The sequence below is a fragment of the Melospiza melodia genome, chromosome 3, assembly GCF_035770615.1.
Source record: "Melospiza melodia melodia isolate bMelMel2 chromosome 3, bMelMel2.pri, whole genome shotgun sequence".
NCBI classification, from domain to species: Eukaryota; Metazoa; Chordata; class Aves; order Passeriformes; family Passerellidae; genus Melospiza; species Melospiza melodia.
The window spans coordinates 136,277,773-136,296,257 of NC_086196.1; the positions used below are offsets into that span (position 1 = coordinate 136,277,773).

General features: G+C 47.4%; 1 protein-coding gene across 3 annotated transcripts in view; it reads right to left on the minus strand.

Annotated features, from left to right (window-relative positions):
- The window catches only part of GATA4 (GATA binding protein 4), a 29,873-nt gene continuing 11,388 nt past the window's right edge, over positions 1-18,485 (minus strand). For 2 of the 3 annotated variants that reach the window (XM_063153168.1, XM_063153167.1), the window contains 5 exons: positions 8,825-8,994; positions 6,130-6,255; positions 5,524-5,611; positions 5,116-5,261; positions 1-4,510 (listed from right to left, as the gene is read on the minus strand). In XM_063153168.1, coding sequence (XP_063009238.1) covers positions 4,328-4,510; positions 5,116-5,261; positions 5,524-5,611; positions 6,130-6,255; positions 8,825-8,994 — 713 coding nt within the window. In that variant the 3' untranslated portion in view covers positions 1-4,327. The remainder of the gene's footprint in view (positions 4,511-5,115; positions 5,262-5,523; positions 5,612-6,129; positions 6,256-8,824; positions 8,995-18,485) is intronic. The other variant, XM_063153169.1, reaches the window with a different exon arrangement.

Here is an 18,485-nt window from a genome sequence, read left to right on the forward strand (position 1 = left end):
TTCTGGTTTTATTATCATTGTTTTATTTCCATTAGTTCTAAAGGTGTAGAAGTTACGTGGATTGGTAGCCATACTACTTCATAATAGATATTTTTTTACATCTTTAAATAATTACAGCTTGTTCAGTTGGTTGGTTTCCCTCTCCCCCTTACAAATAAATGTTTGTTTCCATGAGACCTTCCCAGATGACCTGGAAAGCTTCAAACTTTATACATGGGGAGAAAAAAAAGGGCAAAACAAAACACCACCCCAGACATAGTCACAGCTTCAATGTTACATTGAGAGTTGTTGATTGGTTTTAAAGCTCCCTTGCAATATTCCTGAGCTCCTCCTGATTGCACCCTCTCCATCCAAGCCCATAAGATTGCAAGTGATCTGTGCATGTTGTCTGATCAATTTACAAAGAATAACTGAAGTGAATCAAGATAATGCACTTCCACAAAGAGCAAAGACATTTAGAAGTGGTTAAATGACCTTTCTTGGCTCCCTGTCCTGGTTCTCATGTGCCCATCTCACTTTGGTGGCCACTGGGCCATTACCAAGGTCTAGTTTGACACACCCAAACCTTGTGCTATAAACCCTTCAGCATCAACATTTTCGTGATTAGGGGTGATCTCAAGTGGAGCAAATCCCACAAATGCAGTTTTAAATGTGCTGAGGTGTTTTGCAGGAGTGGGCCCTTCCCTCTTGCTCCTCAGAGAAGGGATAGTTCTCGGTCCTGTATTTGTGTAGGACCTGGTGTGGATCTCATGAGGTTCTCCAGCAATGAAAGCAATAATAAAACCAATAATTACTTTGTTTTAATGGGTCTCTAATAATTGTATCTAATTCATTACCAAAGCAGGCTCTAACTGCCTCCCCCATCAGAGGCAGGGAAGCAGAGCTCAGGTGGAACCTGTAATTTTGTAATTAGCTCCTCTTGTTGGAGGGAGCTGAGTGAACTGACAGTGGCAGCACTTTAATCCTCCTGTCCTGTGAGTATCCCTTGGTCTGTCACCTCTGGAGTTTGTCATCCTGCATTGGCCATCCCTGCAAGACGTGGCTCTGAGTGATTCCTGGCCTTGGAAACCATGTTCAGCCTCCCACAATGACTCCTTACATGGGAATCCCCAAATGTGAATAATTAATTTGCCAGTGATTCTTGGGAAAACATTTCCAGCATGAGAGCAGTCAAACACTGGAACAGGAACCCAAAGAGGTGCTGGGATTTCCATCCTTGGGAATATTCAAAAGTTGCCTGAACAGGGCCTTGAGAGACCTGATCATGTCCCTTCTGAGTTAAATTATTCTGTAATTTGATCATCAGAAGTCCTGAAGAAGGGGACCCATCAGTTATGGTGTGTTTGTACCCCACATGAAATGGTGATGCTCATCTGAGATCAGTCTCTCACCATCCTGATATCAGCACTGGCGTGAAAAAGACAAAATCTCCTGGGCCAACAGCAGCCTTACAACAGTTTTGGGTGATTGAAAAGAACCACAGAACCTGGTGTATCCAAACTTCTGCTTCTGGTGCAGAAAGGGGGACAAAAGAGCTAATTTCTACCCTTAAAGAGTTATCCTCTACCCCTAAAGCTGTCCTCCAGAGCTTCACCTTTTGAAATCAGATCCCTTGTTCTGTTAGCAGGGACTTTTAAATGCTCCTCAGTCTGTTTCAAAAATAGTTTTTCAGGCTTTGAGGAAGGCTAAAATCTAGTTAATAAATCTCTACTAAGGGGACATAAGGCAGATATGTTCTGAAGGGATTTTTTTTTCCTTCTGGCATTATAAGCAGAGTTCTTTCTGGCATCTCTGAGTGGTTTTTAAGGGAGGAGAAAAATTCCACCGGGGAATTTGGCTTTGAGGGAAGGAGGAGGAGCACAGCAATAGGGAAGGGAATGGAGAACCAGTGTGAGCCTCCAGATGGAAGGAGAAATGGGGCTGTGGTTGGTCTGGACTTTTAATCCTTATCAGGAGGCTCTACTCCCTCTTGGGGCTTTCCAGGGTATTTCTGGATCTCTCAAAAGTTGGCATGAGCCACGTGGCATTTTGTGGTTCAGGCTGCTGTGTTATGGCCAGGAATTCACAGCCAGCTCCCAGGAGAGCTCCAATGCCATTTGCAAAGGGATTTACTTAAGGAGGAGTTTGGCTAAAGATCTTCCTGCCAATGGAGAAACACCTTGGTGTTTTCACCTCAAATTCTTTTTTTTTTTCAAGGCTATTTTTGGCCTCTTCTCTACAGCCTAGCAGGTCTGAACAAAATCACAGAATTTAATTTCTTTGTATTCATGTTTCATGAATGTCTTTCCCTCATCTGTAATTAGCACTAATGAGGCTAAACATTGCATTAGCTCCACAAAACAATGGAAACTGGTGCAAACACCACCCAGCTGTTCCCATGGCACCATTGCCATGGTGCTTTTCCCTAGGGAATGTGGAGGCTCTGTCACCCCTACAAAACCCTGCAAATCTGAGCTATGGAGAGAGCGAGGAATGTGGAGACTCTCCAGTCATAACCAGTCCAGTTGAATCCTTCTCCTTAGAGAAGCTTTTACACCAAAGGGAGGAAAAGATTGAGTTCAAGCAAAGACAACACAATGCCATTCTTTTGCTTCAAACCTGTCCGTGGCTCTCCTCTTCACCAAGTCACGTGCCTTAGTTTGTGTGGAAGAACTCTCCTTGTGGGAGTGTTAAACAGTGGGAGGCAGAGGGTGGCACATTTGGGAGGGTTGCACAATCCCCCTTGGAGATTTCTCACTTGGTAGTTCTGTACTTGAGTTCTGGATGCGGGGAGGAAAAGAGAGGAGGGCAAGAAGGGTAACAGAGCTTGGGAGCAGACAGAAACCAGAGTGAAGAATCTTGCAGGATGAGGTCTCCCAGGAACTCTCTGCATGGACAGGCAAAGCTGTCCTTCCTTGGAAATGTTGATGCAAACGTCATGGGAAGCATCTGGTGAAGCACTTGGGCTGCCCAGGGGAGCTGTGGCATCTGCCCTGCTGGAGTTTGAGTTTGTTAAACCAGAGGCAGAGCAGTCAGGGCTGGATTAGGCAGGATTGATCCCTTTGGGAAAAGGGAATGAGTCCTGCTCTTTGCATCTTTTCCAACTCTATTTGCCAGGATTCCCTGGTAGCTGAGAGCCTTATGGGCAAACAAACAGTCGAGTCTTGTTTAATGGAGTTGTGCTTCTCTTGCAGGCAAGCAAGTCTGTGCACATGCTTGATAAGGAAAACAGCCCCTGCCACCTCCTCTAGGGGCTGAAGCCACTGCTTGTTGCAAAAAGTGAAATCCTAAAGGATTAGATGTGGGAAATGGTCACGAGCCAGCTGTTAGGGGGAAAGTGGGCACTCACAGTACAGCCAAAAATAAGTGACAGTCAGATTTCATCAGTGGCATCCAAACCAACATAAAAATAGGCAAAAGAATTAAATTATCTGTCTGAAAAGCAGTGGCCCAGCAGCGTTAGAAGAGCATCTTTCTCTTGCTGTGCTCTTGAATCATCTCTAAACCTGGCTTGTCGCTATCCATCAGGGAAGACCCCAGCCATTTCCTCCAGGATTTCATGACCAGCATGGGTCTCATCTACCTTCTTCCAGAAGGTTCCTTCTTCCAAAATCCTCCTTTGACTTTGGACAGACCTACTCCAGGCTCAGCCAACAACCTTTTGGAAACACAGTCCCATGATTTAGTAGTGATAAATAGGAAAGGAGTTATTAAATACAGACATTCATGAGCTTTCCAGACCATCTAGAAAAATGAAGACAATGTGTGAGCTGAGGAGGAAGGGAGATGTCTCTTTTTTTCTCTGCCCTACATCATATCAAGTCCACTAAAGCCACTAAAGAATCTCTAGTGAAGTCTGTTCAGCAAAGTGTCCTGGAACTGGCTCCATTTGGTGGAAGATCACTGAATTTTGGGTCATGAGAAGACAATGGCATTTTCTTCTGTCGGGAAAAGAATGGGTGGTGGCAGAAGAAGTGTCTCTGTTCCACCACTGTCTGAGTCTTAAAATGCCAGATATTGTTAAATAAAACTCAAGAACTTTGTCTATCTCTGTGTTTCTGGCTGTTTCATAGTAAGTGGTGACAGTCAAATAGAGAGGCTCATTTAAAGTGGGGAAAAAAGGCTTCAAATCCTTGAGTTACTCTGAGATTTGAGTCTTCTCTGTTCATTTCATAAGAGCTCCCCTACACCTCAGATAAATTCTCTTTACCTCTCTGCTGCAACATCTCACAAGGGGAGAGAAGGCAGGAGAGCAGGGGAGGTGGAGACAACATTGACTTGATGATTATGTGGCATCTTCTTCATCTCTCAAGCAGATCAGCCTGGAGTTCATAGGGAAAGGGCCAGGTTATGCAGTTATGATGTCCCCGTGATTCTCAGCCAGCACCAGGCTGTTCCAGGAGTCCTGTTTGGAGCTGGTTTGTGGAGACTGGCTCATGGCTGACTGGTAGGCCTGGGGGGAAAGCTTCAGAGCTGAGATTGCAGGGTGGATGGATGATCCATGTCCGGACATGGCAGAGACTGAGAATGCCTATGGAAAATAAAGAATGCTGGGAAAAAAGCTTCAAACCTTAGAGGACCATGTAAATCCCTTTAGTGTGGGCTGGTGCTGTTGTAAAAAATGTGTCTGGATTTGCTGCAGGGCTGGAGATTGCACCCTTTGTGGGATACTTTGGGCAGGCTCTTTCCTCCTGTCTCCCTTTCTTTCTAGTTCTAGAAACACAGAAGGATTTGGGTTTGAAGAGACCTTAATGATCATCTCCTTCCCACCCCTGCCATGGGCAGGGACACCTTCCACCATCCCAGGTTGCTCCAAGCCCTGTCCAGCCTGGCCTTGGACACTTCCAGGGATTCAGGGGCAGCCACAGCTCCTCTGGGCACCCTGTGCCAGGGCCTCACCACCCTCACAAGGAAGAATTGCTTCCCAATATCCAATCTAAACCTCTCTCAGTTTGAAGCCATTCCCTTCAGTCCTATCACCCCATCCCCTGTAAATAGTCTCTCTCCATCTTTTCCTGCAGCCTCCCTTCAGGTGCTGAACTACCTAAGTAAAGTTATGAGGATGTTCTCCCCATGTCTACCACCCTATTTCCCTTTTTATGTTTTTTTTCCACTGCTAACATCATCCCTCAGTACCTGAGAAACAGGGCTGGGGTGCCCATAGTGAGATGAGAGCCCAGGTTCTGTTTTGATGGGGCGCATTTCCTCGGTGGTCGTGGTGCTGCTGCTGCTGCTGCTGGTGGAGCTGGTGGTTGGGGTAAGACTCTCGCTGCTGGATGGGCCTGGGGTAAAACCAGAGGGTAAAACAGGCTCTTTCCAAAGACCTTTCAGCACAGAGTTATGCTCACTCACCCAGTAGTATGTGGTAAAAATAAATTTTTAAATAGTTGGAAGGATATTCAGGTATTTAGACATCCCCCATTGTTTTTAAAAAAATGGCCTGTTTTGTCATTGGATCTCTCTAATTTGAGGGCACTGTGGTTAGAAATACAAGTGCACACACAAATACACATAATAAAATAAATTTTTTCATTTGATACTTACCTGCTGGTGCCTTTGTTTTGTTAAGGTTCTTAGGCTTGCGTTTCCTCGTCTGAATTCCCTCTTTTCTCATGGCTAAAGGCCTTGGAACCTGTGAGTCCAAACAGAAAAGCACATTGGTTGCTGAATGTCCTTAAGGTCATCTAAGAGAACATGATTCCAGTTCTAACTTGTGGTCCAGCTGGTTTAATTGAAAGCAACAACAAAAAGGAGCCCAAATTCCCTGGTCAAGGGAGATTCAAGATGTGCATCCAAATGGGAATAAGAAAATCACACCATGGTATTGTGTGTTTTAGGGCCAGAAGGGAACTACAGCTCATGTGTTTGTGCTTCAGACTTGGTTTTTTTACTGAAGTGCCTGAATTTATGTGGGAAGAATCTGGGCCTTGTTTTATTAGGTTTTAAGACTTATTTGCAAATGGAACCTAATTAGTAAGTGAGAAATACCCAGCATGTACCCCCCCTTGCAGGTATAAACACAACATAACCTTGAGGGAGACTAAACCCAAAAGGACAGCAGGAAAAGCAGCTCCAGGAGAGCGCAGAGCTATGTAAAGAACCCAGCCCCCAGCCTGGTGTCATGAGCACCCTCCCACAGCCAGGATTTACCCCGTGGAGCTTCATGTAGAGCCCGCAGGCGTTGCAGACGGGCTCCCCCTCGGCATTCCTGCGCCAGAGCGTGGTGGTCGTCGTGTGGCAGTTGGCACAGGAGAGCCCAACGCGGCGGGATGCTGACTGTGGGGACAACAGAGCCAGGAAACAGTGAGCCCTGCAGTGCCCTCACCAGCTGCACCCCACATCCCAACCAGCTCACTCCACCACACCTCAGGGTTCCCTCTCCTCTTGCCTCTCGTATTTTTCTGGCTTTTTATCTTTTTGCCCCTTTGCAATTGTCCAACTGCATCTTTCTGCCCCTCTTTCCTTTCCACTGACTCCAGGAGGTCTCAGCTCTCCTGGGCCATCTCAGGTGGCACCAGAGACATGAAATAGAATCATTGGAAAAGACCTCCAAGACCATCCAGTCCAACCTGTGACTGATCACCACCCTGTCACCCTGCCCAGAGCACTGAGTGCCAATTCCAATTGTTCCTTGGACACCTCAAGGGATGGGGACTCCAGCACCTCCCTGGGGAGCCCCAGCCAATGCCTGACCACTGTTTCAGTGAGGAAATTCTTCTGGATGTCCACAGTAAACCTCTCCTGGCACAGCCTGAGGTTCTGTCCTCTCATCCTGTCCCTGTTCCTGGCAGCAGAGCCCAGCTCCCACCTGGCTGCCCCCTCCTGTCAGGGACTTGTGGAGGGCCAGAAGGTCCCCCCTGAGCCTCCTTTCTCCAGAATCCCACATCACCTGAACAGAGCCCCAGATCTCCAGCAGCTCCAGTGGCAGCTTAGAGACCCTCTGCACATGTACACACCTACCCTAAGGTGTCTGGATCTCAGACCATCCCACCTTTTCCTGCTCCCAAGCCCTTACAGGCATCGTGGCTCTCCCAAGAAAATGTGATCAATTCCATAAATGTTCCATATTCCTTGCTGGCTTTGTGCTATGTTGTTTGTAGAGCTCAAGGGGAAGATAAAAAAGAGAAGCTTCCAGCAGTGTTTTCTTCCTCTTGATAACGAGGAATAATTAATAGGAAGTCTCACTAATGAATTAGGGAGCAGGCCCAAAGTTCCTTTTCTGGGCGAACTGGTTTAGTCAGGCTCAGAAGGCAACAGGAGAAAGTAACAGGCTTGAATCCATATAAGATACAAAATTTGACCTGGGAAACAGTGGGAGGTGGAGGAAAGAAAAGCCACATCCTCCACACCTGCCTGACTTTTGCCATCATCCTTCAAAGTTCAGGCCTTAGAGGCCAGTAAATGAGAGAGGGAAGGTGCTGGGTGCCGGGTGAGATCCTGCCTGGATCGTTGGGACTCTGGAAAGGCGTTTCACAAGAGGGCGCTCGGTGCCCGTGGCTGCTGGCAGCGCTCAGCCTGCCCGTGTCACTTTGTCACTCTCGGGGGACGCCTGGGTTCGGGCACAGACGGGGTTACAAAGGGCGGTGTGGGGATGGAGCCTCGTGGAAAACAAGGAGTGTGGAAATCTGGCTTACCGGTGGCTGCTTTTAGTTCATGATCAGGGAATGTTAAGGAATCATAGAATGTTGTAGGATCATAGAATTTTAAGGGGATAGAAGGGATCTTAAAGCTCATCTAGCCCCACTCCCCTGCCATGGGCAGGGACACCTTCACTATACCAGGTTGCTCAAGGCCTTATCCAGCCTGGCTTTGAACACTCTCAGGGCTGGAGCATCCACAGCTTCCCTGGGTAACCTATTCCAGAGTCTCACCACCCTCACAGAGAAAAATTCTTCCTAATACCAAACCTAAATTTCCCCTCTTTAAAGTTGTACCCATTGCTCCTTTCCTGTCACTCCAGTTCCTGATGAAGAGTCACAGATTCCCTGTAGGACCCTTCAGGTACTGGAGGGGGCTGTGAGGTCTCCACAAGACCTTCTCTTCTCCAGGCTGAACAGTCCCAAACTTCTCAGCCTGTTGTGATGGACTCATGTCACTGGGGATACAGAGACTTTCCCAAAACCCCTCACCAAAACATGCAGGGAGCAGCAGAGTATCAACTGAGGCAGCCACAGCTTCTCTGGACAACCTGTGCCAGGGTCTCAGCACCCTTACAGGGAGGAATTTCTTCCTAATATCCCATTTAAGCCTGCTCTGTCGGTTTGAACCATTCCCTCTTGTCTTGTTATCCTTGTAAATAGTGTCTCTCCATCTTTCCTATAGGCTTCCTTCAGGAAAGCTGCAATAAGGTCAACCCAAAGCTTTCTGTTTTTCAGGCTGAACAATCCTGTTCCTGTCCCCCCGGTTCCTTGTGCACACCCCACCCTGACCCCAGAGGCCTTGGGGTGCCCTGATCTGCCCTACAATGGGGGCTTCCCCTCATACAACAGATATGGGAGCAGAGTATCCAAAACAGAAATCCAGAAAAGTCACCATGAAGTGAGGGGCTCACCCAGCAGTGACCAGGGACCCCTGTGGATACTGTTCTGGAACTGGAAAGAGTTGCCATTCCTCCAAATATCCCAAAATCACCCTGTGTCCTACAGCCCCTTCCACTGCCTGCCTGACTGTCTGGAGAACGGCTCTGGGCAGTACCAGGGCTTGGAGTATCCCAAGCATGAGAAAATCTGGCTTGTTTTGAAAGTCTGGACCTCAGCTGGGCAGATGGGAGTCGAAACACCCCTGGCATCTCCAGCTGGCTGAGATTTCTTTGCCTCCTCCTCCCACAGGTGTGATCTGGACTTACCAGCCTCCTCTGGGGTTTGAACAGGGGCCGGTTGATGCCGTTCATCTTGTGGTACAGCCCGCAGGCGTTGCAGAGGTAGTGCCCCGTGCCGTCCCTCCTCCACAGCGGCGTGGACATGGCCCCACAGTTGACACATTCTCGCCCCTCGGAATAATCATCAAAAAATTCTGCTGCCAGGATGGGAGAGAAGGGAAAAGACTTCATTAATTAGGTGGCTGTACCTGTAATTGCTGCTCTGCTTCTCAGTTTAGCCCAGAACAGATATTTCAAGACATCACAAATGTTCAGATTTTATAGGTTGCAAGAAACAGATTTTATAGAAATCTTTTGCAAGAAACAGCTCTTTCTTTCCCAAGGAAACCCCCCTGGGATTATTGGGAAGAGGGACTCCTTTCCTTGCCATGGCTTCAGACTTCTGTGGCAGCAGGGATGTGCTGGGACACAGATACCAGGAGGCTCTGATATTATCAATTTTCCCTTCTGCTCTGATGCTATCCAATTTTCAAGATTGGCCATAGCCAGGGCAAGCAGATCGGGGCAGGTGATAAGCAACCCTGGTTACAATCAAGGCAGATTCCTGAGACCATGGATAAACACAAACCCCACAGAGCAGACCTGCCCAGAGCTCAGGCAGCTGCATCTCAGAAAACTATTCCATGTGCCCTGCTCCCCATGGGAATGCTCCTCACCCAGCCCCTCTGCTGAGGGGAATGGCTGCAGAGAGCCAAGGGGAGGTTCGTGTGCCTCCACCCCATTCTCTGCACAGAAAACGTCTCCTGAGGTGCAGGAATCCACAACTTGAAGGAGTGGATGTAGATGTGAACCTTCATGTACAACTTGAAGATTCCCTGCCCATGGAAGGGGGTTGGAAATGGATGACCTTTAAGGTCCCTTCCAACCCAAACTATTCCATGGTTCTGGGATTCAAACCCCAGCTTAGGCTAACAGCTAACAGGGATTGTTGGGAATTTATGTGTGTTCGAGGCTCAGCTTTTGATAGAACTCTGTATTGTGTTTGATGCTACACTCCAGGGCTTGCTGCATTCACCCACTGCATTCCTGGTACATCCTTCATTGGGGCTTGGCTGCAGCTGGGATTTGAGGGACAACTGGGAATGGAGTGATAGGAAAAGGGGGAATGCATTTAAACTGACAGAGGGCAGGGTTAGGTCAGGTGTTAGGAAGAAATTCTTCCCTGTGAGGGTGGGGAGTCCCTGGTGCAGGTTTCACAGAGAAGCTGTGGCTGTTCCATCCCGGGAAGTGTCCAACACCATGCTGGACAGGGCTTGGAGCAACCTGGGATGGTGGAAGGTGTCCCTGCCCATGGCAGGGGGTGTGGAATGAGATGAACTCTAAGGTCCCTTCCAACCCAAAGCATTTTCTGAACTGCCCTGGGCTGGGCCAGTCCTGGCTGTGACAGGACCAGGAAGCTCAAAGGTCAGCACAACACAGATCAACTGCATCATCATCCTTTGGAAAGACACTGCTCCCTCCCCATTCCATACAAACCCTTCCAGAAACCAAGAACTTCACTGTATTTTTTGTCCACCTGCTTTTTACACAAAAATCTCAGCTTCCTGCTGGAAGACAATTGCTCCCCAAGGAGCAAACCAACAAAATTTGTCTTCTGGCTGAGTTGTGCCTCAGTCCCATGTGGATTCTCTGATGTCTAGCAAGGGTTATGTTCAGACATGGCCTTATTTTCTCTTTTCCCCAGACTATTTTTGGAAAATCTGCAGGAAACTGCATAACTGTGAAGCAGCCAAAGGACAAAAAAAATTAATGAAGTGGCGCCAGTTAGCAGAGACAAATATTCACGTGAGCTTAATTCTCCCTAGGAAATCTGGCTAAAAATGGCAGGAGATTACACCATGTGCCCATGGGGAAATGGTAGAGAGCACTAATTTATTGCACCCAAGCAGCTCTGGTTCCAGAAAAGCAGGAATTCAGTATCTTCCCAGCAGTTTAGGAAAATCTCATTACCCTGGGGCAATTCTGGTGGTTTCAAGAAGATGGGAATCCCTCCAGGTGATTTTTGTCCACATGGATTCAGTGATACCATAACCCTCACTTTCACCCTTAAAATGACAATTGAGTCACAGCCAAAATCTAGATCAAATAAACTTCCTTTGAAAAGAGAAGGAATTGGAACAGCTGGTCAGGAAAGAACTCGTTTCCTTGAAAAATCTCAAGAAAGTAAAACATTTCACTTTTTTTTTTTTCATCTTAGAAGTTGTTGAGGTTTTTGATTATAATTTTCCAAAGAAAAAGCCAAAGTATTTTTGCAGTAAATTTTTCCTGTAAAAAATGCATTCTTCTTCGAAAATAATTCAGTACAGAGTTGTGGACATAATCCAGGGAGAATTTAGCAGAGCAGAGGTAATCAAAAGGTAACAGTTAAAACTTGAGTGATTTGAGTTGTGCCTGTGACTAATTACAAAATACAGTCTTTCTTGGAAATTTTTCCACCAGGAAACCAAAATATAAAAGTTTTTATTAAAAGACAAAGGAGAGAATTCCTAACAGTCCCTTGGAAATGTTAAGAATTGGACTAGTTCTTAATAAAGGTCCCTCAAAAAATGTCAAGTATGGATTTATTTCTGCTTTTAGAAAAATGTAAGTCTCCTATCTGCTGGCAATAAATAATTTATTGCCAAAAGTTGAGTGTTATTTCCCAAGAAGGGGACAACCAACTCCAATGCCACATTATTTTCAGTGTTGGTTTCTCATCAACATCCAAAACACCAGTGCAAACCTGCCTTGAGACCTGCTCTCCTTTCCCATCTTCATTTGGCTGATATTCTTCCTATTTCTTTGGTTGGGTTTTGGGGTTTTTCCCCAGTTTCCTTGGGATTTGGATCTAGAACATCTATCTCAAGGGAATTCCTTAGAATCACAGAATGATTTAGGTAGGAAGAGACTTTAAAGCCCATCTCATTCCAGCCTCCTGCCATGGGCAGGAACACTTTGAAATATCCCAGCTTGCTCCAAGCCCCATCCAAACTTTCATTGGTCGAAGTTTCCATAAGTCCCCTTCTGCTTCCGTGGCAATAACATTTGTGAGACTTTCCCCTCTCAGCTGCAGGCAAAGGTGATCCTTGTGAAGGTTCATAAACAGGAATCATTGGTGTTGGCATCAGGGAAGGGACAGACTTTGTTCCCAGGGGACACCGAGGCTCCAGCAATGGGCGGCTCTCCCTAATCACAGCCCCTATCAGATGGGTGTGTCCCCTCTGGGCACCACCCAGTGCTGAGTCAGATGACACCCGCCAAGTGCAACCTCATTAAAAATATTCCTGCAGCCTGGAGAGCTCCTTGACCTCGAGAGATATCACCTGGAGGAGAGATATCCTCACCTGCCTCAAAGAATGCTTTGGGATGGCACAGGAGGTGTCTTGAGCACTGCTGGAAGTTGATTTAGAGGTGATGATATGGGATTGGTGCGTGTCATTTATTGAACAAAGGGTGTTTGGGCCCTAAGGAAGTGGGAAACAAGGGACTCGATTTCTTTCTAGAAGAAATTATATTTTTATAATTGTTATTTTGTATATATACAATTATACATATATTCACAGCATCAGTGAACTCCAGGACGAAGTTGCCAAGGGGAGCTTTCTGAGCTGTCCTTCTGGCCACACGTCCCCCCTGCTCTGTAGAATCCTGAAGATCTACAAAATAATGAGAAAGGGTCACCTGAAGACCTGCAGCTTGTGCAGTTTGATGTGGGTGGGTGTTCAGGACCCAGGAAACCAAAATGTTCCCAGGGCTCAGAGCCCACAGGAGCTGGGATCTCCAATCAGGCTGAGCTAAATTGGGCATGGAGGTCACTGGGCTTCAAATGCACTAATTGTTTAATTTGTCACTGTTATTAATAATGGGGATTAAGGAGACTCCCCAGGAAAAAGCAGCAAAGTGTTTCCTTGGCTTCTGGCTCGGGGCTGGAGCTCTAAATCCTGGCATTATGAGATCCCCTGACACTTATTCCTTGTACTTTGCAGCCGGGAAAGGAAACGTTTATTCAGGCAGCAAATGGCCCGAGCGGCTCCCGGAGGGCCCTGAACAATGAGGGGGGAAGGAAAGGCTCCCCCAGTCACACTCAGGGCAATAATTTCCGTTCTGTGGCACAGGAGCCGCTGCCTGATAATGGAGATTTATGGGTCCATCCGGTGACCTCTGGAATGGCCTTTCTGCTGGAAAGATTTACTCCCCCTCCCAAAGCCAGGTACAGCCAGCACTGGGACAGGGTTGAGGGAAGGATTTGCTGATCAGGCTGAGAAGGAGCCTCATGTGTGCTGAGTGGCCTCATCTTCCTCTTTGAATGTTCAGCTTCCCCACGTGCCTTTGCCAAGCCCTTATCTTTTGTCTTGGGATCATTCAGTCCTTTTTATGGGCTGGGTCCCTGGTGTTGGCTAATCCTGATGGCCTTCTACTTAATTCTTCATAAAACCCTGCCTTTAGTCAATGAAGGAGCTTCTCACATGAAAGCAAATCATGAAATCTCACTGAATGACCAGTGGAGAGAATGGATTGTGTCCCATCCCTATCCTGGTCATCAACTTGCTGTGTAAATTGAGATTTTTTTCCCCTCACATCTACTGTTTATGAGCACTGCAAGGTCCCCAGGGCAGGAAATGTCATTTGTGTGTTGCACAACAGGCTGCTAATCTTGGGTGAGGCCTTGAGTATGCTCATGTCAGAAATACTTTCCACAATGGGATATCCAGTCCCCAGGGAGCCAGGAGTGACTCCTGAGTGGGACACAGGGGTCTGGTAGGGAAAAAAAGAATTCTTGGATGTGGCCCTTCTTGACACTTGGTTGTTGGGAGGGATCCTTCACATCCACTGAGATCAGCCTGTATGGACAATGCTGAGGTCATCAAAAAAGCAAATTGGAGCTGGTCCTGCCAGCCCACACCTCCAACACCTCTGGCTCACCAGAAGTCTGGGGAATTTTGCCTTCCAAAACAGGAGAACCAGATATCCACGTGCAACTCAACCCAAGGCTTGAGCCTGGAGCGTGGCTTGAAGTGACCTCTTTCCTACCATCTCTGCAAACCCCAACTCTGCCAGCCTGGCACTACATCCATTCCTGAGTCCAGACCTTTGGGCTTTCTATAGGAACCCATCCCTGGAAGTGGTCCAGGCCAGGCTGGATGGGGCTTGGAGCAACCTGGGACAGTGGAAGGTGTCCCTGTCCATGGCAGGGGGTGGGACTGGATGAGCTTTAATGTCCCTTCCAACCCAAACCATTCTGTGATTCTGTGATTAAATCTCTTTGCACAGGGGAGATCATCTTGAATGCATAAACCTGATGGATCAGGAACCTAAGGAATAATAACAGAAAAAGGAAGGGTTTTGAATCCTTCAGTTCAGAGCCAGCATCCAATTTATGAATTTCTCTTCCCAAATTATCCTGTGGAAAGGGACAAAGAGCCCTCCCTACCCTGGTTTGGATCAGACCCTCCTGCATGAGAAACAACGAGGTTGTCTTCTGCTTCCCTCCAACCCCCTCCTGCTTTCACCCTCTCTGGATGGAAAGAGACTTCCATTAATATAGCACTGGAGTTTTGTTTACAGCTGCAGAGATATTTGATATCAACAGTTCCCCCTGCAGAAGTGTCTCCTCAACCCAATGAAGCAACTCGGCAAAGGAGGAACTGTCCTTCAAACACAGCCAGGCCACTTAGAGGCTCTAAACACAGCCTGAGAGCAGTTTTCCCAGCAGAGAAGCAGTTTCCTAAAACAATTTGTTATGATAAGAGGTGAGAGCCACGATCCTGTGTATACACAAACCCCAAATGGACTCTCGGGGGCACTCGCAGCTGAGGCAAAGGACATGGACACCCTGGAATCCCACCCAGGACACCCTCACCTTCTGCTTCAAGGGACAGCCACAACAGCATGCCAGGAGATACAGGATTTACCATTCCCAGCCACTCTGTCCCAAATCCCAAAATTGTTCCCATTAAAAAGTGGCAGTTTGGAAATCCTTCCAGCCTTTTGGGGTCCTTTAAACCAGCGCTTTGCTGCAGCTAGAGGAGCTGAAAGTCACATCTTCTTTTTCTTTGGGATGGGTTGAGGTGTTTCCATGAATTGCATGATTCCAGAAGTGGAAGTTTCAAGGGGAAAAGCCCACCAAAAAGTTTCTGGTCAAATCACATCCCAGCTAAAAGGGCTGGTTGGTCCAGGACTGGGGCAGAGAAGGAGAAAAAAAGAGAAGAAACAAAAGGGGAATGGCCAGGGAGTGACAGGGCAAATTTTAAATGCCCAAATTTATGCATGGGGGAGTTCTGTAGTCAAAGGAAAGCTGTCATTGAGCCTTTTCTTTGTCCATGGGGACGTCACCACCTTGGCACACAGGCTGGGATCAGAAAGTGAGGATGGAGCTGATGGCGCCAAGGGTGTTTCTATAAAAACAGATTTTGCTCATTGGTTTTTCCCCTTCTGCTCTCTCTTCTCTTCCTGTTGTCTCTCAGACAGAATTTGGGGAAAATTCACCCAGGGCTTTAGAGATCTAAACACAGGGAGAGCAGGACAGTGCCTGTCTGAGCAGTGCCCATCTCTGGGCTGGGGGCTTTGGGAATGTGGCTCCCTGCTCTCCCCTCATCTGGGGTAACAGAAGGCATCACCCATGTGATTGAGGATCTGCAGGAAATGGGGAACCAGGTAAATTCCCCACACTTAGCCAGAAACATGCTTTCAAGCAAAAAGCATCATTGTGCAGCCTCGCAGAAATGGCTTGGTGCCATCCCAGAAAGTTTCAGGGTTTATCTGCCACATCTGTGGTGGAGAAAATGGTAACTGTGTACCCAGTTAGCTGCCTGGGCCAAACACTTTTCCCTCTGAAAAGATAAAGACCCTACTTATTACTGAGGAAACATTCACCCTGCAGTCTGGCTTTCCAGAAGGCAAAGAAATCTGCTTTTTTCCCCGGCTTCGCGAAACACCACGGCGAGACATTTCCCGTGCAACCCTTCCCAGGCCAAATGTTTCACGTCAAGGCAAAGGGAACATTGTGTCCCTCCCATGCAGCACTCCCTGCTCTGCCTGCAGCAAGCCAAGGTCTGTGGCACACACCATTGCCAGCAGCCAGGAATACTCCTTTTCCTTCATGGATATGTTTTCTGCGCTTTGAAGGACGGTGGAGGTGGAAGCAGCCAAAGGACCAGCTGAGATCATGTGCAGGAGGGCCACGATGGGAAGGTTGGGCAAATTCTGGGCCTGGCTTGGAGCTGAGTCTTGGCTCTGCATTAGGATGCCCTTGAGCAAGGCTTTTCATCTCGTGGTGACGCTGTCCTTTCCCCATGACAAGGAGTGACACTGGAGGGGGGCAGAGGACAGCTTTCAAAAGCTGGAGAAAAGAAATGGATGGAAGAAGGGTGGGTGGAAACAAGCTGGATTCCTCTAAATCAGATCTAAACACTACTTTGGGAAGGGGCAGGAGCTGGGGGCATGGCCAACCTAGTTGCTTGGAAAAGCAGTGACAGCTCTTCAGCACACAAAAACTGCCAGAGCCCAAACCATCCAGCCTCATGGCTATCACAGAGTGGAGAGACAGTCCACACACACACTGAAGGACCATGTCCCACATCCCAAAGGTGCACAGCCTGCTCTGAAGGAGACAGGAATGCAGACATCCCTGAGGGTCTTTTGATGGGAGCCTCTTGGCCACCTTTTAGAGACCAACCTGGTGTCCAACAGCAGCTTCTGCTGACTGTCAAGTTGTGCCTGAGTGAACTCCCACCCACCAAGGTGACCTCCCCTTCCTTACTCCTCCTTGCAGTTCTTACACTTGTAAATATCCGAGGCTCCTCTGATAAACAGAAGATTCCTCCGCTTATCGACTGTCCAAATATTTTTTAACAAATCTTAGATTAGCATGGAGAGCCCAGGGAATGGGGAAGATGGGGTCAGCCTCAGCCTGGAGTCTGCTTGGCAGGAGGAACCTGGAAATGGTCTTTCTCTCTTTTGACAAAGAAAAAAGAGCCACAGCCTTGCCCTCCTTGAAATCTGGCCCATCTCCAAGTGGATGTGCCCATTAAGACTCTTCTTTGATGGCCTCAGGGAAGGGACAGTGGGGAAAAAATGAAGAGGATCAGAAAAACTTGGGATTTGCAGTGCCATGATCCCTCCTGGGCAGCTGTCTCTGAGTTGGGATCATGTGCAGCCATTCTTGGTGTCCCCACAGGGGACCACAAGCAGGTGTGCTGTGGAGTCCTGCCAATCTGCTGTTCCGTGGCTGAGCCATGGGAATTGTCCTTATGGCTGCAGGGTAACCAGTGAGCCAGGGCCAGCCACTGGGGAGGTTTGGAAGCCTGACCCTAAGCCCAGCCAGCAGAGTCTGGCCATGTTCAGATGTTCTGAGACGCCAATCACACCCAAATTTCCTCCCAGGAGCTGCACCAGGAGAGGCTGGACTCAGGCTGAGATGGTCTGTGCTTGGTCCATGCCAGGAGCTAACAATTACCACAGAATCACAGAATGTCCTGAGCTAGAAGGGATCCACAGGGAACATTGAGTCCAACTCTTGCCTCTGCACAGGACAACCCCAAGATGATCTTTCACCAGTGACTGAAGATTATGGTCTGTTGGGTTTTCAGTAGAAGATGAGGGAATGTCCATCCTTGGGCATTCCAAAGCCTCATCCACATGCCCTCAGCCACTGCTGAGTTGGTTGTCCTGCTCAGGATCTTAAAAAGAGCATTTCTACAGTTCTACACCTCCAGAAACCCCAAGATTGTGGTGTTTGAGTGTTTTTTTTTCCCCAGATCAGAAGAATAGACATTTATCTAAAGCAAACAGGCAAAATCTTTCTTGTAGAAATACAATGATACAATTGTATTATTGTTATTATATTTCTGGGCATGTGGTACACATATATATAAACATATATATTTGTATATTTACATATAACATGTCCTAGAATAACAGAATGGTTTGGGTTGGAAAGGATCTTAAACATAATTTGGTTCCAGACCCTCTTCCATAGGCAGGGATGCCTGGCATGTCCTTGAGAATGCCACTGTAGCAAGTTAGGAATCATCTCCAATCAATTCTTTCTGGTTTTGCTATTAAAATTATTATTATTCTGTGACCATGTAGAACTTAGCTATATAGAATAGTGTGCGAATATATATTTATATATATGTGCACAAATGCACACATGTATATTTAAAAAAACCCCTAATTTTATATGTGTGTAAAACACATATGATATATTAAAACACCTCACTTTATAAATACAAAACACATCTATACCATGTGCAGGAATATATGGAATATGTAGGACTGCTCCACGTACCCAATCCCTCCCTGAGCACAACAGCACCGACCAATACTGACACATCCAAACTCCAAACCCCTGTCCCAGTTTTGTTCTAATTTCACTGATTTAGACACAGGTTCTGCCTCCAGTTCAGAGCTGTTCCACTGACAAATCCCACTCAGAGGAGCTGCACCAGCACAAGCCAGGCCAGATCCCGGCCTCCCAGCGGGACTCCAGCCAGGGACAAACAAAAAGGTGTTTACTAGGGCTCATCACGTTAGAGGGGACAGTGAGTTTGTCTAACCCCTGGCCCTTCTCTTTTCCTCTTTTATTAGTTATTCTGGATGTTAAGTCAACTCAGCCCCCGAGCGGGGCGGGAGGAGGGGATGATAAAGC